Source organism: Malus sylvestris, chromosome 2 (assembly GCF_916048215.2).
Source record: "Malus sylvestris chromosome 2, drMalSylv7.2, whole genome shotgun sequence".
NCBI lineage: Eukaryota > Viridiplantae > Streptophyta > Magnoliopsida > Rosales > Rosaceae > Malus > Malus sylvestris.
Genome location: NC_062261.1, coordinates 626893 through 648910, shown reverse-complemented (window position 1 = coordinate 648910; position 22018 = coordinate 626893). Strand labels below are relative to the sequence as shown.

The window sequence follows — 22018 nt, the reverse complement described above, 5'->3', positions numbered from 1 at the left end:
TCTGCAAAACGAAGAATCAAGCTTGGTTTTTTAGGTTTTTATTCGGTGCAAGATTCGAACTGGAGAGAGCTTTCCGAGTCTGTGGATTCAATCAGAGCCGCAAGTCTGTGGAGCGGCGGAATCGGCCTGCAGCGATGTCTGGCGAGCTGACCGGCGACGAGTTGGGGTTTGTGGAGTCAGGGAAGTGAGAGACGACGGTGGCTTGGATTTCTTGGATCCGTTTCTGTCAAACCCAATATTGCAGACTTGGAGATCCTCTGAGATGGAGAAGAGGGAGGAGGAGAGAAGCGAAGCAAGCAACATGAAGTGAAGCCTGAGGCGAAGAACAGAAACGGAGGTGAAGCGAAGAACAGAAACACGAGGTGAAGCAATACCATAAACGGGATTACGAATCCCCTCGTTTTTGGTGGCTCTCGCTAAGCCCACCTAGCGAAGGATTTAGTCGACACAAGTCCGGCTTAATCCCATTAAACAAAATCCCAATTTACGCCAAACACATGACTACTAATTCTAGCTAAGTTGTCCAGTCCAGTGAAACTTAATCCTGCCAAACAAATGCGGCCTAAATAGCTAGGGTTGGTTTCATGTATGTATAAGAGCAATTCCACCCCTAAAAAAATACGTCAGCACCCATCCCATTTAATCCACTCAGTGAACAATGATATACCACAATGAACAGTAATAGACCAAATGCATCTTCACCCATAAAACTAAATAACCTAGTCAATTTTATTAAAATATTATTAATTTTTATTATAAAATAATAATTTGATTTTTAATTTCTGACATGATCCTTTCTTTTTCTTCTTCCCCTTTTCTCAAAAGGGTCTCTCTGGATTGCCAAAATCCCATGTGATTGTCTTTAAAGTGTGTTCTTCCTTACCACGATACAAAAGGCTCACCAAATTTTCCAATCAAATCATCCCAAAAAATCCAAACTTTCAATTCGATCCCCCACACTCTAACCCTAAATTTCACTTTTCCAGATCAAATGGAAAATCCCCAATCCAATTAGCTTCGAAATTCAGTAAAATTGAAAAATATGTTGAGCTCAAACCAGTATCAAGCCTTTCCCTCCGACAACATCGTTCGGAGCTGGAGACTCATACGTCGGCTGGTTCTTGCGACGCGCGAGCAGCCGCCGGATGATGTTACGAGAGTCGTCGGAGTGCAAGCGGCAGTGGAAGAGGCGCGGTATCGCATGGTGTCATGTAGGCCGGGCAAGGGCTCAACACATTCTGAGCCAGCCTAGAGACCAATTTGGGCTAGGTGCCAGTCTATCTGCTCAGCTGGAATGGATTGGTTGAGTGCCGGCCTAAAGGTTCCCCGATGTAACTGCTCTAAGTGTATTCAAAGGTCAAATGTATGTCTAGAACCTACCCATTTATTGAGAGACACGTGTTCCCATAATTGCCACTTGATTCTTACGTTGCCAGTTCGTGTGTTATTTGGTTAGTGAAAACTTAGAAAACAACCTCATGCATGCATGATTCTGACAATTTTTTACACGATGCACCTAGGAAACGATACTAAAATAACAAATTTCGAGTTAATACATTAACTAATCGGGTTATTATCGGGTAACTCGTTAAGGACCCGTTAACGTTTTGAGTCATTATTGGGTCACCTGTTAAGAATCCGATAAGATATCGTTTGCAAGATCTAGACAGTAGGCATGATAATTTATTGCATGATGCGTTAACCCAACACGAAACGACACAATCCGTTATCAAATTGAGTCTTTATTGGGTCACCTGTAAAAAACTCATTAAGATAACGGGTTTGATACGACACGTTAAGATAACGGGTATGACACGAAAACGACACGGGTACAACAAAACAGGACCCGTTTGCCTAGTTTCGACTCTATATGATGGACTGTGCCCCGACATACACCTAACCTTTCATTTCATAATCAGCTTGTGGTAAACTTCATGAGCAAATACTGACATGTTTACTTAGGTGTTCATATTACTTCGGTTTTCCTTGTTTTATTATTAATTTTTTAAACAAAAAATTGTATAAAGTTAACATCTATTGGATTCCACATGAGATCATATTATGGATATTACAAAATGAGAAAATAATATATTTACGTTTTTTTTTTATAATTTTGTGGGCCAAATGCGTTTGATAAGGCTTCTCCGAATAATGTGGGTGATGATATGGGATGTGTAACTATCGTATGAGATAAGAGCTGTAATTTCATTTTTATCAAAGTATGATTTTGGTCCTCGTATTGTTTGGAAAGTTTCATTCTGTTAATTTTATTGCCTAAGATGGTAATAAAGAAAGTTAAAAGAACGAGTGGTGATTGCGTATATCCCTCTTTTATTCCTTAAATAGCTAGGGTTGGTTTCATGTATGTATATAAGTGTATTCAAAGGTCAAATGCATTTCTAGAAACTACCCATTTATTGAGAGACACGTGTTCCCATAATTGGAGGTGGACCCCACTCGATTCTTTCGTTGCTGGTTGGTGTGTTATTTGGTAAGCGAAAACTCAGAAAACAACCTATTGCAGGCATGATTCTGACAATCTTTTTCACGATGCACTAACTCGGTACAAAATGACACTAAAATAGAGAATTTTGAGTTAACATGTTAACTAGTCGGGTTATTTTTGGGTAACTTGTGAATGATTCGTTAACGTTTCAAGTCGTTATCGAATCACCTGTTAAGTATTCGATGATATTGTTTGTAAAATCTAGATATTATGCATGACAATTTCTTACATGATACATTAACCCAGCACGAAACGACACAATCCATTAACAAATCGAGTTTTTATTGGGTTACCTGTCAAAAACTCATTAAGATAACGAGTTTGATACGACACATTAAAATAACGGGTATAACATAAAAACGACATGAACAAAACAAAACAGAACCCGTTTGCCTGGCCTAGTTTCGACTCTATATGATGGACGACATACGCCTAACCTTTCATTTCATAATCAGCTTGTGGTAAACTTCATGAGCAAATACTGACATGTTTCCTTAGGTGTTCATATTACTTCGGTTTGCGATGTTTTATTATTAATTTCAAAAACAACAAATTGTATAAAGTTAACATCTATTGGATTCCACATGAGATTATATTATGGATATTATTGATGCGGATTTATAATGGATTGTTGGACTGATTCTAAAACTTTAGCATGCTACTCGAGCATAATAAAATGAAAATTCAACTTGAAAAACTTAAATCAAATCCTGACACGATCATGTTAGAGTGATTTTCTAAAGCGGTGCAACAAGAGAAAATGAAACTGTAAAAATCACTAGTATTAAGTGAATACGTGCCATAAATTATTTTCTGTATTTGGAATTTGAAGTTTGCTTAGGGTCGATTAATTCTATCTCTAACTTGAGCCGGCCTTCATAATATATCAGCATGGATTATCAGAGCCACAAAATTGAGAGAGGTGGTTGTATTGGTGGTGGTGACTTGTAGCCGCAGTTTGAATCCATAAAAAACATGAGTGGACCGAGGACTGGAGAAAGCTTACTCTTGAAGTTTAACCACTCGATATTTATGGATTGGAATGCTAAAAACCAAGATAGCTTATGCGTGTAATAGTGGATCCATCTGCTATTGTTTCTTTGTCAATATTTTCTAACAAATATCTTCGATTAATGTAGTAATATTTAACTTGAAGACCCACCGATATATAGTACGCCACTATTATCTCCACTCATAAACTTTTTTCCAACTCTAATTGAGTAGTAATACACTTTTTGTTGTTTCAAAAAGGATGATGATGTGATATTATTTTACTATATGTGTGTTATAATTTAAATTTTTTATTTTTTTATTATATAGATATATCTTTTAAATTTTTTATTTAATTTAATAATTTTTTAGTTATTTATGAATTAAACAAATTAACGGTTTCATCGTACTTGCTTCAAATAAAATAAGTAGAAGTATTTATTACCTTCCAAGCACAAGCACTGCTATTATTGTTAGAGAATAAAATTTCACATCAATCACATAATAAAATAAACAAATTAATATATGAGAGTTTACACTTCTGCAATTACTGAGACATCTTTATAATAAAACACCGAATAATTAGTAAATGATTTACTCATAATAATATCGATAATGTTAATAGCAGACGTCGGATAAAGTATCAATGCGGACATGAAATTCATATGCAGCTTGTGTGCAAAGAGTGTCAGTCAATTAAGTTTCTGTTTGTGTTGAGTCTTGTGTGGCGTGCAAATAGCAGACCGCAGGGTTAGCTAAAGAGAAATTGCCAGGAACCGCAAATTTTTGGGTGGCTGCATGCATGCATGCTCTGGTTTGAACAAAAATTAAGTGAGGAAGGGCGGGAGTACATATAGCTGTGACAGAGAAACATATGATCAGTTGTGCCCATCTTCTTGCTTATGGCGGCCATGCTATTTTGACACACACTCTACCCGCCCACCAACAGTTATGATTATTCTCTCTCTCTGTTTTTTTTTCTTTTTAATTATTAATTTTTTTGGCACCCACAGTTTGAAAAGTTCTCTCTTAAAAATTATAGTAATTGTTTTAATTTTATTTTTTGAACAAATGATATTATCTACACTGTGCCATAGTAATATTCCTCTTTACTTATAAGTGAAAGATCTTAAGTTCGATTTTCGTCAAAGATGAACTTGAACTACATTATTGCTAGTTTATTGTGAAACTATACCCATTCCCTTTAGTGTAGATAATATTATTTGTTAAAAAAAATATCAATTATTCTTAAATTGTCATACGCACACTCACTAATCATGGCCTTGATTAATTCGGTCTCGTGATTAATGTTAATAATACAGTTTACGTATGGAATGGAGCAAACATAAACATTAAAAAAAGAAAATGGAGGATGTGGGGGCTTTTTTTTTCCTGGTTCAGGTCACTCAACTCAAAAACATACATGCTTTGTGCAGCTGTGCTTGTTTTTCTGTACCCTACTGTTTATCAATTTGAGCCCACATCATGCCAGTTTTCTTAGTTCTTGGAAGAGACGCATAAACCCTAAATATTGTTAGAAATATACATATATATATTGATGTGAAAGTTTTGGTATTTATGGTTGTTATGCCTAAAAATTTTTAAATTTTTAAAAGGTCCCCAACAATAGGGGTAGGTTTGAAAAACTAAAAACGGAAAAAAAATGAAGCGAAACCGAAAAAATGGAACAAATTTTGACAAAGCGAATCGAACCGAAAACTATTTGTTCGGTTTTCAATTTTGGTGATTCAGCAATGCTATTTATTGGGTTATCTATTGCAAATTTACAATTATCATAGTTTCAGCCACTACAGTTATACACACTATGCATGAACACCACCGTTGCTTAGAAGTCTGGGATTTCCATTTCATCGTGTCGCAGTTCAGTCGTGGTCCTCTCTACTTGGTCGGTCAAAATAACATAATGACATCGCCACAACATTATTTCTCATTGTATGAGCTTGACTTAATCTGCATACGTCATGGATCTCGGAAATTAAATCCAATGAATAGTATATTCTGCGCTGGTAAGCAAAATTTTCTCTTTCAGAATTTGAGTGTGTATACATAGCTAGGAAATGCTCATATGCAGGTCTATTGAAACAGATTCTAGAGACAATTTCACATGATATTGGTGCACTCATTATTGACAAGATTCCTTTCGTTGTGTTTGTTTGCAGGTGCATGTAATAATATATATATATATATATATATATATTATATGTGTAGATATATAAATTGATTGATCTGATCTCATGAACACTGAATAGCTATAGCGCATCTACATCCGCATGCAGATGTAGGTGTTTCAGGCCGATTCTTGGCACAATTTAGTGAATATAGAGGTATACATGCTAATGTCGAATTCACCTTTAATAAAAAAATTTAAAATCTCCCACTTACGAAGAGAGAAATACTATTGACAAAATATCACATATATTAAATAATTGAATCATTGGTACTGAAATACTTTCTATATATATACACACATAAGATAAGATACAACTGCAAAGCTAATAAAGAAAAGATAATATTGTTATTTGCAAGATCATGATGTATAATTCTTCTTCTTACTTCATCCAAATTTTGATTATAAGGTTTAAAAGAGTAATTTACGTACGAAAAAATAGATTTCTGATTTTTATTTTAATTTATCGGAGGAGTGTAACCATTCATATGTTTGTTTTTTTGTTTTTGTTTTTTTAAGAAGAGTACGATATTCATTGAAGATTGAAATACATACAAATTGAGGATAGGGTGCTTACAATGGGCCTTGATAAAAACCTTGCCGGGGTTTTCAACCAATCGAAGGGAAAAAGAGCGTCCCACACCAAATTAACTACTAGTACTATCCTCTAATAATAAATGAGAAATTACATCAGGAGGTTCTTCAAACCAAGAAACTAGGTGATCAACAGTAAGACTAAACCTTGCAAGGCAATGAGCCACCTTATTCGTCTCTCTTCGACCAAAGATGATTTTCCGTTGTTTGAAGTCCTGCAGAGGTCGTCTTGTATCGTCGAACATATGACCATAATGACCACTAAATGCAGCACCTGCATTTTGAATGGCATAAATCACCAACAATGCATCCTATGTTTTAAACTATTTAATCTATGAGTGAGCCATAATAATCATCATCTATATTATTAGGCTGGCTGAAACGATGGACCACTTAAAGGGGACAAACAAACAAACAAAATTTACTGAGCCACAAATTTGCGATCCAAAAGATGAAAGAGGTTATAAAAACCAAACCGCAGATACAGATCACAACAACCACCTCTTTTTTCCATCAAAATAACATAAAATACAAAATGTCACCTTCTTTTGCCATTTTTTCAGTGGACAGACAAATATAATACTAATTAGCTATAGTCTGGGAACTTCCTCTTTTTTTTTTTTTGTCGAAGTAAATAATTAGTTTGGAATATATAGCTTCGATAGGATCGATAGGAAATTTGGAATTTGCTTCTTAACTTTTTACTCTTAATTTCAAAACGAAATGTTTTATGTTCAGATTGCATTCTCTCTTGTGTTGATATCTCGAGTTCAAATTCTCTACTTAATATTATTTGTATTAAAGAAATCGATCCTTTGCTTCACGGAAAACTCATGTCAAAGTATGACCAAGTATTTGCAAAGTCATGCATCCGATCATATTTTAATGTGCTAGATTGGATCACTGCAACTTATTAATTAATTAAGACTACAATTTGTTGTCCATGCTTAGCTTTGTCAACAAATAAACCGCTTTGATTATTTTTAAGTGAAATGCTAGGGAAACAAATTTGTAGACAATTTTGTAAACTAAATAACATGAAAGTTAATGAGAAGTGAAGATCGACATGTTGTACGTCACCTAATAACTATTTTCCACATTTTTTACTTAAGTGTCACCATTTGTGAGTGAGTAGTGTTGTTTTATATTTAATAGTTGAAAAAATTATATGTGCTCCTATAAGAAGTTAGACCACTCTCCTACCTTTAAAATTTTTAAAATTCACGTCATTGCTTAGTGAAATTAATATTGAGAAAATGATTATCAATAACGCGTAGAGTTTATAAATTATTATTATATTAATTAAAGTCATGTGATAAATTGGGATTTGATGCATGACCCTACTTAAAATTAAAGAGCAAATTAAGGATCATAAAATGTGCTAGTCGACAAATTAGTCAGCAGCCAGCTACATACTTTGCTGCAACTCTGCGTCCAAGTTGCAATATGTTATCAGATCTTTTGAATCTTTAAGCTGTATATGTATGCCAATTACCCAGAAATACAATGCCTTTTGTAGATTAATTAATTGCTGCTTGTCTTATTTGATCCATGGTTCGATCTGGAATCTTTGATCATGAGCCAAATTTATTTAATTAATTGCTTCTTGCTTTCTTCCAAATTGTAAGGCTGAAGGACATCCCTTTTTTATTCTTTTATTTGAAATATAAGAAGGAAGATTCGAACCCAGATGAAAGAGTGTTCATTTATTCGGAACTCATAAAATAACGAGCAAAAATATGTATGTGTATATAAAACCCTAATACGTTTATATCTATAATATACACACATGGCCGTCTCTGAGATTTCGGGGGCCTGTGCGAAATTCATAAAAGGGGTCATTCTTATAAGACATCTTAAAAAAAATTGAACAACAATATCGAAATAAACTTTAAAACTAACTAACCATCTATTTCTAAATATTATTAAATGTAAAGAAAGATACAAAGTAACCATAGTACTAATAACTAACAATAGCTCATTTTTGAGATTGAGTCAATTGTTCTACTTTTATTTTTCTTTGACGCTTCAAGTAGTCAGATGTATATTTTCTAATAGGTGCCATCTTTTATATCTCAAACAATATCACAACAAAATTATAGTAAAAGTATGAACAATGAAACCTGATAGTCCGTAATACGTGTGCATCTAGTAATTTTTTTGTGACTGCTTTTCTCTTTATTTTGACCTGAAAAGTACAAAAGAAAAAAAAATCATTATAGATGAGAAATACCCAAATCTTCAAATTTCAAGTCAATATACTTAAATTAGTAAATATCTTACTTTGATCGAAGTCTACAACACTCTAATCAGTTGAATTGCCTTCATGATTCGGGAATTTCTCTTCAATTTCATAAATTTATAAATTAGGGTTTAATAATTTGTGGGAAATATAACAATGGGACGAAGAGAGAAGGGAAGTAAACTGGGACACTGGTGACAGGCATATTGGATTATGACTTCTGGTGCTCTGGTAATCTGATGTGAAAGAAGAAAAGTGGGAAGTAGCGATGGGACTTTGGCATGAGAGAAGAAATTTGAGTTTTTGAATTGATTGCCTCAGTCACTGGGGTTCTCCACTTTTGATTGATTAGCTTTTCCCTTTATTAATTATTATTTTATATAATTTCGTACATTTTAGGTAGTAGTCTGATGGGTTTTGGGCCCATCAGATTTATATATATATTGATTTGATTAGTATTTCTATATATTATTATTATTATATTTAATAAAAAATATTTTTGGGGCTCCCAAAATTTTGGGGCCATATACAATAAAACCGGTCGCACTCTCCAAAACCGGCTCTGTATACACACACACCCATTATAAACACAAATTATATGATTTGATGAAGTTAGCATTACAATATTGCCTTCATCTTATTATTGTTGGACAATCGAAGTCACAAGATGTGACACTCCTAGCACGGGAGAAAGATATATGCGATATTTCAAAAATTATTGCTACTATTATTTTTAATTTCATATTGACCCCAGATTTGCAGGATTGATGCAACTGGCTACATGACTGAAGCTCTCACTGTTTCGTTGCAGTTTTATTCCACGCATTCTTTCTGTACGCACTACACATGTAATATTGAAGATCTGATCTGAAGATAAACTACAATAATCACATCAATTGTTATATGTTATCTTTACACCAAGCATCACCAGAAGATTAGCTACATTAATTCAGTTTTCAAGTCATTTTTTTTCCCAAGCTCTCTTAAAAATAAGTACATCTCGAACACACTAGCTACTTAAATTGATTTAAACTACGGAAGAGGAAGATTCAAATTTGAATACAAAAAAAGCACCACACACACTACTTTAGCCAACTTAATTAAGTCAAGAACTCCAAGTTTATTGACTTTAGCTAGCAATGCTCGATATGCTAACATGCAAAGAAATAAATAAATCTAAGTCCAAGTGAAATAGCCAATGGCTTTGGTGATCCATTTGATGTATTTTATCGATCGGCCGGCCAGTTGTTTTAACTGTCACATGCAACAAAATTATAAATTAAACTGATATTCCTGGAAATTTCTTTAGTTTTCTACTGTATAGAGCCTGATTAATTAGAATTAGAAGTATAATTAAGTAGCTTCTTCTGATCTGTTTATTTTTCCTGGCAATTTTTAAACAGAAGTTGCATCACGTACGAACTAACACATATGGATTTGAATGTCTTACTGGAATATAAATAACTAGTAACAGCATCGGTATATCAAGTGTCATAATATAATTGGTTAATTTTTTTTTACATCATTTGGTATACCGCAAGCGGTTCCCGACATACTGACTCATGTGAGAAGAAAGATATGTCACCAACCACTTTGTTTGAAAAGGAATAAGAGAATAATTAATTACCCTGCATTATCATGATGATTAAGGATAATGAACGAAGTCATATAGATTTACTTCCTATTCATCGATGATAACCATGAGTTTTTATCACACTACAATTTGACATTTTTCTTTAATCTAATTGGCAAACAATTAAAGGTGTAAGTAAGTTGGCATGACAAGGGCAAAACGCTAGGTGCTAGTCAAGTTGGCGGGTTAAGGCTTAGCGCTTAGGCGGACTAGATGAATTTAAGTAAATTTATTATATATTTTATAAATAAGTGTCTATTTATACTTTTAAAAAATACATAATTGTATTGGATGCATAAATTGCAAAATAAATAGATTATCAAAGTATTAGGACATATTGAAAACATGGGAAACAAGCATATAATGAGTGTTCATCCAAGTATTCAACAAATCTCTTACATTTTATTGACAAAAATAAAAGGCAAAATAAAAGTTATTGATTTTCTGTTTAGGTGTGAGAGTCGCGACTTAGGTGGTGCATAGGCAAGTTTAGGCGGGCTAAGTATGCGTCTAGGCGGGTTAGGCAGATGCCTAAGCAGATCTTGGTGCACTTTCATAATTTTGAAATGCCTAGGGACTAGTCAGAGTGGTGGCCAACCGGCTAACGCCTGGACAGAGGCCTAGACGGCGCTAGGTGGGATTTTTAGAACAATGGGCTTGATTAATGTGCTCCTTCCTCTGCACCTAAATTTGAATCTCATTCCTCGCAATTTAAAATATATTTAATACAATAAAACACCGTAAACTTTGGTCCACTTGGTAAATACAGTGACATTACAGTGTGAACAAATTTTTAAAATTATGTAATTGATCAATTAGGGTGCGTAATATCATTTACAAAGCAAAGAAGTGGTTTGCGATCTTAGGGTGTTATCATTAATCTACATAATTAGTCTTAATCGATCGACCTATCAAAACTTATAATAAATTAAACCATTGTTTAACACAAAGGTTGGCCCTCATGGGGAAATAAGAGAGAATGATCCACAATTCGATCAATATATATAAAACGTCACACTCTTTTGTTGGTTAAGAATCAACAATCAATCCCAAAACTATATATATATATATATATATATATTGTACAGGAATAATATATATACAAGATTATATGCTAATAAATAAATAAATTGTGTATAATGACAGAATTCGAATAAACAAATGTCCTATAAGCATAAATTTACCACTACTTTGTGCTTGTAGTTCTGTAAGCGTATGTGTCAACATGATTCAATAATGCAAACTAAGATTTCAGCACTAAAAAACTTAGTTGTTGATGAAATTATTTGCGATTCTCTCAGTATGATTGGTATTGGTAAGAATTGTAGGCAGAATGATTTTCTGTGATCTTGAATGAGATGCATATACATGTATTTATACTATGCATATACCTGTTCTCTACAGGTATGAAGTTGGGAATCGACTGTTCAAACAAAGGGGTGTGTGTCTTCATCGTTTCCTCAGACTTCATGCGATCATTTCAGTTGTGAATAAAACTATACGACAACGAATTTTCCGTTGCTTCAGGAAATTTTTTTTCTTGAAGACTTCCATGCATGTTATATAATTCGGAGGTCAAGATTGAAAAAACACTGTTCGTCACTCATCAGAGAGCATGCATGAAGCAATTAGGGTTTGGTGGTCCAAATAATTATTATTTTTCCTAAAACAAATTAGGGTTTTACATGTTATATCAATTAGGGAAAACACAACTACAAATCATCCATCGATGTGTACTATTTTTATTGTAAACGTAATTAAATCACTTAGTCATGAAAGTTCTGAATCACAATGAAAGAGAAAGTTTGTCTGTCATATGCATGCATGGTGTTATATCCTCCTCATTGTTCACTCTTTTGAAGATTGTTCACTCTTTTGAAGATAAGCTATCAAAAGAAATTGGCTACTCAATTTTCCAACTAGGGTTTTCTCAACCAAGAGAAAAAAAGGACCAATAATTCAACTCAGGCTCTCATACATTGTATTAAATTTTGATGATAAAACAATCCACTTATTACCACCTCAATCAACTGATCCAAAAGTTGAAACAATCCACTTAGTATATATTGAGAGATTTTTTGGTGTGCCAGAAAGAATGCACGATACATCAAGTGTCATAATACAAGTGGTCGAATCAACGTATTTGGGTATCTACTTTCAAATACAAAATCGTTGCCACCATTTTGTGAGTTGGTCGAATAGTTCATCTAAACCGACTATCAAACACAGGAATTTTCCTTACATCTTAATGCAGGGATGATGATGTTTCAAATCTATCATGCACGATATGGCTACGGTCACCTTGCTCAAAATTGTAGATCCATTCCAACGGAAGGTGGGCTCAAACTCGTAGTTAACTCAACTCTTTCTACTGAGTTGAGCCTCTCTTATGTCATGTTTGGTGGGCTGACTTGAATTATAGCTTGGACTAGGGTTTTGGTAGTGGCATGGCCCGGTTGGAGTTGCTTGAAAACCCATGTCTAAAGTTGGATTTTTGCATCTCCCTTGTTTTTTTTATATGAATGCGAGATTCATATTTGATTTGTAATACACTTAACTTCACCAAACAACGAACAAAATTTATATTCAATTTAATTGGACTTATCCTATTCAATTACGCCCGCCGAAACAAGAGCTTACAACATAACACAAATTAACGTAGGGTTTGACGTTGGATAAGACTTTAGAACTTCCCAGAGTTGTAAAATGATTATCGACAACTAAAGGTAAATCTAGCTCAATCCTAGCTAGTAACTTTACAAGGGCATTTTTAGTAATTTACATTATTTAAGTACATTATGATGAATTTAGAAAGCTTTTCATTTTGGTCCTTGCAATTATTAATAATAAGTGACAGTCGCATATGTAATATTGAGGCATACAGATTTAAAACTTCTCATTTTATATTGAATTATGATTAATCTGAAATACCGTGACAATCGCAATCCACATATCATAAGTTTAAAGTAGGAAATGCCAAAATGGCTTATGAACGAGGTGTGGAACCCAAAAGAGAATAAAGTCTTGTCGTCAAACCCTGATTAGTAATTTCATCAAGCAATTTCCAATTAGGTATTTTCCTTGTTTTGTATGTGTCCTCGTCCAATGAAAGGGATCATCTCCGAATCCGTTTAACTAAATTCACCAAATCAATCAATCTGGACATTTGAAAGTTGATTCAACAACTAAAAACAGAGGTTCATTTTAAAAGTTATAATAATATTAATCGTTGAATAAATTTCAAAAATCCAAATTAGTTGATTAGGTTAATTTGATGGAAGATATCCGAATAGAATCCCTTCCCTCATCCAATTGTCCAACTTAAACATGATCACGGCACGAGGACATAATCACCTACATCACCCCCACGGTTGTTCGGTGTAGGCGGCGGCCACCTGGTGCCAAAAATCTGGGGGGGTTCTGTGTAGGGTTTAATACTGCCTCCATCGCCTCCATTGTCTCTTCTCTTTCGCAGAAGCCTTCAAAAAGCTCTCTGCTTCTCCCAAATCGCCAAAAAACAATTCCGCCACTAAAACCTTGAGTCCCAATTCTAGCGAGAGAGAAATTCAAAGCGCATTGAAGACAAGTCTCAACTTTCTCTGCAAAATCTCAACTTTTTGGGCTCCGGAAATGGCGGAGCTCCAAAGACAATCGGATGGGTTTGCGGATCTAATGGCCGAATCGGAAACTGGGTCAAATCCGCTTCAGAGGCGTATTGAGTTCCACCGAGCGAGGAAGCCCTTCAATGGGTTTAACACTGGCGGCGGTGACTTCCGGCTCGAGACCTTGAATCACGGAAGCAGCGGCGGAAGCAGCTCTAGTCAGGGTCAGTCGGGTTTGAGTGCCAAAAAAAGGGATGGGTCCGAGTTTTTGGAGAACGGGTTCGATCCGGAGCTCAGCTTTGGCATCACCTTCCGGAGAATTGTGAGTCAAAGTGTTGCCTTTGATCGCTTTCTTCTCTAACTCCCCATCCAATATTGTTGAATTGAATCTTTTCGCATTTGCATTGAACCATTTTGGATTTTTTTGATTTGGGCTTGTTATATGTTCTGTGTAGCTGAATTCAAAGTTTGTTGCTTGGCTTCTTGTGTCGAATCAATTTTCAGTTGATATAGTTTATCCAATTTCAATTATTTCATAGTCGATACTCTGTTATGTGATGTTTTGGTGGTAATGCTATTGCTGCATTTGATTGTTCTCCGATTATTGTTTCGGTTCCTAGTTGCTTGACAGTGAAAATGGTGTGTGTAATTTTCAGGGTGCCGGTTTGAGGAATATGGGAAACACTTGTTATCTCAATTCAGTGTTGCAGTGTCTGACATATACTGAGCCTTTAGCTGCATACTTGCAAAGTGGAAAGCATCGAAATTCATGTATGGACTCCTCCGACAATCCTCCACTTCCCCTTTCTTAGGATGTGCTTGCAACAAGTTAATATAGACAAATAAATATGACATTTTTTTGTCTGTGTGTTTGCATCGAAGGAATTAACATGAACAAAAAAAACTTTCATAATGTACCATTTGTAAAGTGGGGTAAGCATGCACTCATATATGCTTACATGTGCATGTATGAAATTTTGAATTTATGTGCATAGCTAATTTGATTGATTTTGTTCTTTTTACAGGCCATATTGCTGGGTTTTGTGCTTTATGTGCTATCCAGAAGCATGTTAGTCTTGCTCTACAATCCACTGGGAGAATTTTGGTGCCAAAGGATCTAGTCATTAACTTACAATGTATCCTTGAAATGTTTCTGGTGATATACTTCTGCCATACATAGATGGGCGTAATCATTGGACTCCACGTTTGTCCATAGAACCTTTTCTTTGTTGATCAAGTTCTTATTTATTCGACAAGCTAGACTACCAAGTGTGTCAAAAGAGAAGTAAAATAAAAATAAAAATCAATTTAAAAAAAAAAAATCTTCTATGAATATTTTTTATAGTTTACAGTCAAAATTGTTGTTTTATAAGCAAGAAAACAAATTTCTTTGGGATAACTATACTCAAATGATCTGATTGGAGCAATTCCCTTACTAAAGATTCATAACTAGTGTCTTTGCTATTATTCATTTTTAACTTCCTATTTCTTTTCTTCTGTTAATTTTTGTGTAGTAACTAGTAACTAGTAACAAGTTTAAGGAGTGTTTATCAAGAAGTTTCTTGTGTTCACCATTCCAATTTTACATTTTCGTAAGGTTAAGAATAGTGGTCAGTTTTTAAGTGTGGTATCGGGTCTATTTTATTGCTTCTATGCTTTGGAAGTTGGAATCCTTGACACATGATAAGGCATATCTCGAACTTTCACTAAGTCTAGACAGGAGGATGCACATGAATACATGGTAAACTTGCTGGAGTCCATGCATAAATGCTGTTTACCGTCTGGTGTGCCAAGCGAATCCCCAAGTGCCTATGAGAAGAGCTTGGTACACAAGATCTTTGGCGGTCGCCTTCGAAGCCAGGTAAGACTTTATGGTTTTTGCGATACTGTAGTGTGTGGGAGTTTATCTTTTTTGTAAACAGGTAAAGATTTTAAATATTTGCTGATGTTTCATGATCCTTTTTATTATTATTCAGGTCAAGTGTATGCAGTGCTCCTATTGCTCCAACAAGTTTGACCCATTCTTAGATTTAAGTCTTGAAATATTCAACGCAGATTCCTTGCAAAAAGCACTTGGAAACTTTACTGCAGCAGAACAGTTAGATGGAGGGGAAAGGCAATATCAGTGCCAACGATGCAACCAGAAAGTTCGGGCTCTCAAACAAATGACTGTTCAAAAGCCTCCTTATGTACTTACCATCCATTTGAAACGATTTCGTGCACATGATCCTGGGCGAAAAATTGACAGACATGTAAAATTTGGCCCCACATTGGATTTAAAGCCCTTTGTTAGTGGTTCCTATGTAAGTGTTCAAGCTTTTTAGCCATGCAAGCTTTACTTCTAAATTTCTTTATTTTACAAATGAAGCAATCTAAAAGAAGCACAGATTGTGGTATTAGATTGTTCAAGTCACTCATTCTGTTTACTTATTATTTTATTTCATATTTCATAATCTTGCCCAATGCTTGTTGAAAACTGTATCTTAATTTTGGTTTTTTTTTTTTTTGCTGAAAAAAGGTTAAATTAGGAATTAGAATCTGGACCATTAGGTTTATGATCAGGACAACGCATTAGAGGAAGCCAAGAGTCATATGTTGGTGATTTGATTATGTTTCGTGCTTTTCACATCATGGTTTTGTATTTTAACTTAATTTTACGTTCTACTTGACAGGAAGGAGATTTGAAATATACACTTTATGGGGTTCTTGTTCATTGTGGGGCTACCACCTATTCTGGCCATTATTATTGCTATGTTCGCACATCAAGTGGCATGTGGTACTCCCTTGACGACAACCAGGTGCGTTGATAACTTGAGATTTCACTAGCCAGTAGCTGGCCTTGATGTATAGTGCTTCCAGATTTGCATTGGTTGCCTCATAATGCTTCACAATTTGGATTTTCTACAGTTGGTGTAACCAAACTTTATGGATCTTAAATGTGCCATGTTAAGCAAACAGATTATGATCATTTTCTGCTAAAAGTTTCCCTTTGGATGAGATATTTAGAAGGAACAAAGAAAAAAAATGGTGGAATTTGAAAAGATGAGATTGAGCCCTGAAATTTACTTGTTTGGTTAATCTATCCAGTGTGGTGGGATTCATTTAAGGAACCTATACAACATGTTTAGCCTGTGCCCTCGGCCAGGGTCTTGGGTCCTGAACCTTGGTCCAGTGTTCTGACTACTTGGTCTGGGTCTTGGATCTGTGGTCCTGGTTTTCAGGTTTGTTCCCAGGTCTTAGGTCTCAGGTCACGAGTCTCACATTTCGGTCACCAGGTTTGGAATCCCGGGTCTTGAGTGTCCAGGGTCTTGGATCCTGAATTATGGGTCCATGGTTCAGTGTTGGACTAAGTTCTCGTCTAATGGATTTTTGAAGCCACTTATATTTTTGTCTACCTTGAAGTGGGGTTCCGGGCTTTAAAATCTCTTTCAAGTCCCACCCAAAATTGACAAATTCCTTTTCTATGGTTTCCGATCACTTTTGACTCTTCAAAATGGGAATGCAAATCCCTCGTATAAGTCCCTCATCCAAAGATATGCTGTGTTTTTATCTTTGAATAACCCCACTTGGATGGGTATACTTGCTATATGATAAAGAAAAGCTACTACCATTGATAGGATGCCACTTGGCATCACCAGATTGTGACACTTGTTTGTGATGAGTGGTACTAGTTTGTAACTAATTGTGGTTTAGTATATATTTGAGGGATAGAGCAGCGGTAAATCCACAAAATTTAAATTGCATATGAAATGAAAAAAAAAAGAAGCAATCAAGGTTTCTTACATGTTTGCACAACTATGATGGAACAGGTATACCAAGTTAGTGAGAGGACTGTTTTAGAACAGAGGGCTTACATGTTGTTTTATGTCCGCGATAGAAGAAATATAATACCGAGGAAGCCTGTTGAAGTTGCTCGGAAGGAGAATTTCAATGCAAATGGTGCTGGATTAAAAACTCCTTCCACTAACAACCAAGGTTCCAAAGTACCCGTTCAGAATGTTTCTGTTGAGGGCAGATCAAGTGGTCCATCCTCATCTATTGTTGTGACACAAAAGTCAACTATAGTTCCACCTATGGTGCCCCTTTTGAAGGAAGCATCAGTTAATTGCCAGACAATGACAGAAAATATGGTGCCTATGAAGGAACCTGCTTCAGAGTTGTCTCCATCATTATCTCCCTTTCCAAGCAGCAATGGTGGTGCTTCTGAGTCTAAAAATGCGGCAGAAAATACAGTGCCTATGAAGGAACCTGTTTCAGAATCTTCATCATCAGTACCAAAGGATTCCTTGAAAGGGATTTCCATTCCAATTCCTAAATTGGGAAAAGATATGCTACCATCATCTCCAACCAGCAATGGTGGCACTTCGGGTCCTGAAAATGCCACAGCTGCAAAAGCTGATGCCAATAAAACTGAACTTAATGAGAGAGGAAGGTCAATTGAAAATGGTGTTTCCAGTGTCATATCACCCAATGTGAAGGACCCTGAAAGCCTTGAGGCTAAACCCATACAAGATGAGACCCCTTATAATGTAAGTCGGCAACATCTTCTATGCACTTTGATGTCTCTAGTTTTACCTACTTGATATATAATTTTACTTTTGTTTTGTGCTTGAGTTTTTAACTTGTTAATGCATCCAGAATAATGTAGTTTCCTCGAAGGGAGACTTGAGTATGTCATCCGGAGTTCCTAGCAGTACGAAAAAGGAGGGAATTCACACTGTCAGATCATCAGATGAACCAAGCTCTAAAATTAGTCAGGTATTTTTTTTTTCCTATTTTTGTTGTTTGTATCATTTGTGAATTTTATGATAGGTTGTGTTGTCATGATTTAACTTCTTTTTTTTTTTAGGTTGGAAGTTTTACCAGTGGAAGTGCTGCTTGTAATGTTTTGGGTGAGAAGATTAGTGATTCTGGCCAAAAAGTGGTAATTGACGAGTCAGCAAATTTGCCAGGCTCATCAATTGTGGCAAATGGATCGTTGCTTGTAAAATCTCCTGATTGCAAACGCCATAGAAAATTGAAAAAGAAGCAGCTGAAGTCTAAGGCTGCATGCATGCAGTTACGACCTAGCTTACTTTCCCGGGTGGTCTTAAGTGTACAGAAGAAAAAGAAACACAAAAGGAGTAAGCACCCCTCTTCAGATACCAAGAGCCTTCTTAAGGAACATTTTATGGACAATTCTTGCTTATATGGCATGGGGCCGTCTACATCTGAGCAAACCCGGTCAATTCCCTTGGTAAACCCTTCTAAGCGAAATTCTAAGAGAAAGGGGACCAAATCTGGCTTAAAAAACGATGCAGACAGAACTGATAAAAAGTGGGAAGTGAAATCTCATCGTGATTCTTTAATGGCTGTTCAAAAGGGAGTGTTTAGAGAAACTCTCGGTCAGAATGGTACAGTTCTTGCAACTGATAAAAGACTACAAAATGGTAATGTCTCTAGCTTGTGCTCAAAAGAAAACCTGCGGGAGATGGGGGAAAATGATACCCCACTCAACCATAAAAGAGACAGAACACAAAGTGGAGGGATTGGTGTGCTAACCCGTGGCCTTGATGAGACAGTCGGTGAGTACATTATCTAGAACTCTGCCCTCCTGGCCATATATCCATGGTTGCTGGTAGTTTTTAGTATTCGCATATATGTTGTCCCGTTATCTAGTCATGCATGTGTTGCCTTCACAATTGCAATGCCTTTTGCATTTGTATTTCTTCTGATTGGCAAGTTGAGCTTCACTTCTACCAATTTATCTGTTAGTTGTGAATGCTGGATAAACCTTGTAGTTTCCCATATCTGGATTACTTTTTTGTTTTGTTCTTTCTTATGTCTTTAGAAAGTATGGACAAGAAGCCCATTGAATCTGGCGTTACCTAATGTTATTGTGGTCATAATTTCTTATTGCGTCTCTCAAAAAAAAGATGTTGATTGCAGTTGCTCGGTGGGACGGAATAGAACTGCCTCGTTCTCATATTGTAGAATCAAGCCGTGCAGAGAGCGTCAGCATCGGTTATATACCCGATGAATGGTGAGTTTGGAATCCCTTTTATCTCACATTACTTTAGATCAGCATGATTTTTCACCAGTTAAAGCATTGCCTATAAAAACTTCTCATGAGTTGTGGAATGTCAATTGATGCAGGGATGAAGAATATGATCGCGGAAAGAGAAAGAAGATAAGGCAACCCAAAGAAACGTTTGGCGGACCAAATCCATTCCAAAGGATTGCAACCCAGAGATCAAAGGTGAAAAAGGAAAAGCTAGACAGGTACGGTTCTGGAAATCACCCGCTCAGGATATGACGGAAGAAGGCGAATTTCGACGAACAGATTGTTGGTCTGCTGTTTTGTTTTCTTTAAGCTTTTGAGAGAGATTGTAACAAGGGGTGATTATTTATGTGTTGCATTTGGAGTGTGGAGAGGAAGAGAGTTCTGAGCAGGCGAACTGTATCTTACTGCTTTGGGAGATTTCTCATGGACGGATAATTGTATTAGCTCGGTCCTTTGGAGATGCATTAAGATTTTTGTATTACTATATATCTATTTTTGGTCGCCTACAATCAATCACTAGAACTTTTGATGGTTGTGTTCTATTGTGGTGTGATATTTTAGGTGCTGCTTTACGTTTTGAGCCCCGTGTCTCACCACCCGTTGGTTCGTCGGGAATGAGAAATTTTTCATTGTTATCGAAATATAGGTAGTATATCACGTATTTTTATATAAGTGGTGGGAAATTTTTTTTTTTTAAGTTATTAACTTTTTAACACACATATTCCATCATTTGTATAGTGACACGTGGTGCATCATTCCTTGTACTGATCGGTCACATTGAAAAATCTCTTATCGAGCAAGGCCTTGGAAAATGGTAGAGGGACCTATTCATTGGAGTATTTGTGATTTCTGGGCTTGGACGCCCTCTCTACGTCTCCCAATTAGGGATGGACGATGGTTATGGTGGGCGGGTAACCACGGTTATTTATCCATAATCGTTTATTCTCATACCCGTATAACCGTTTACCCGTTGGGTAATTGCCTAAACTGTTATACATATACCCATAACAGTTTATAAATGATTAACTATACCCATAACCGTGTACCCATTTAACTATAACCGTTTAGTATCTATTTACCCATTTATCATTTTTTAACCCGTTTATCCTTTCTTTTTTACCATTTACTCATTTTTCATCCGTCTACGTGTTTTTTTAACAACTTGAAAATTAAAAAAGAAAAATTTGTCATAATTTTCTTTTTCTAACAATTAAGCACCGTTATAGATACATTCATCATACATTTTCGTATTTTAATTTTTTAAGTCTTTATATCATTCCAATAATTGAAATCATAGTTTACAGACGATATTTTTAACTGTTAACAATGAAGGTAATATAAAATTTGCTAAGCATTTTTGGGTTACGAAAACTGTTAAAAGACAATATTTTTGGGTTATTTAACTCGGAATGTAAAGTATTAACATAATATATATAATGGACCATGAAATTTAAAGTGGTTAAGGAAAACTATATTATATTAGCTACATAAATCATGCACTATAGTCAATAGCATTGATCAAAGTTTTGTCTGATAGGGAACATAATTTGTGTTAATTTTACATATATAAAATAAATAGGTAAACGGTTACCCGTTTATAACCGCAGTTAATACCCATAACCGCCCATTTAAATTTCGCGGGTAAACAGTTATACCCATAATCGTTTATTTATCTAAACGGTTACCCATAACCGTAACTGTGAAATTTAAATGACCAGGTAACCGCAGTTACACATAACCGATGGGTATTTGCCCTTCCCTACTCCCAATCGATCCCAGACGCTTTTCATTTGCTCGCCCATGACCTCTATCAAGGAGTCGAGGCGGTCAGATTTTAATTTTTCCATTTTTCAGTGACCATCATAAGATTTTAACGACGTATCCATCCTTTGCATGGGTGCAACTTTTAGGAGAGTTTCTTAGCGTGTAACCAGGGTATATCCTCCTCCCGTGATGAGAAAGCTGGCGAAAGTTGGAGAGAGGGTAAATACCTCCTGTTACACCCGAAAATTTGCCTACTCTTTAAACGTCATGCGCGAGGCTTCGCTGGGAAACAACCAGAAAAGTGGCTGGGGTTATGTGTTCACTAATATAGATTTGGATTTTTTTTTTTTTTTTTTTTTGAGAAACAGGGATCAGTCGGTGGTTTTGTCAATGTAGTCAAATCTTTCAGAAGCCGAAAAAACTCATACAAACATTTCAATCTTCCCTGCCCACTAT

At 35.7% G+C, this 22018-nt stretch overlaps 1 protein-coding gene and 1 long non-coding RNA gene across 2 annotated transcripts; one reads left to right on the top strand and one right to left on the bottom strand.

Moving 5' to 3' along the window:
* Positions 1 to 6215: 6215 nt before the first annotated feature.
* On the bottom strand, positions 6216 to 6944 carry LOC126598561 (uncharacterized). Its single transcript, XR_007614882.1, has 2 exons — positions 6821 to 6944; positions 6216 to 6552 (listed from the first exon to the last, which is right to left on the bottom strand). It is a non-coding gene; the product is annotated as an uncharacterized LOC126598561 (long non-coding RNA).
* A 6620-nt stretch (positions 6945 to 13564) lies between these two features.
* Positions 13565 to 20340, top strand: LOC126598806 (ubiquitin carboxyl-terminal hydrolase 23-like). The gene is made up of 11 exons (XM_050265177.1): positions 13565 to 14077; positions 14412 to 14526; positions 14781 to 14891; positions 15444 to 15616; positions 15732 to 16058; positions 16428 to 16553; positions 17565 to 18284; positions 18394 to 18513; positions 18605 to 19319; positions 19684 to 19777; positions 19891 to 20340. Exons 1-11 carry the CDS (start codon positions 13784 to 13786, stop codon positions 20048 to 20050), a joined length of 2955 nt encoding a protein of 984 aa, XP_050121134.1. The 5' UTR covers positions 13565 to 13783; the 3' UTR covers positions 20051 to 20340.
* The last annotated feature ends 1678 nt before the right edge of the window (positions 20341 to 22018 follow it).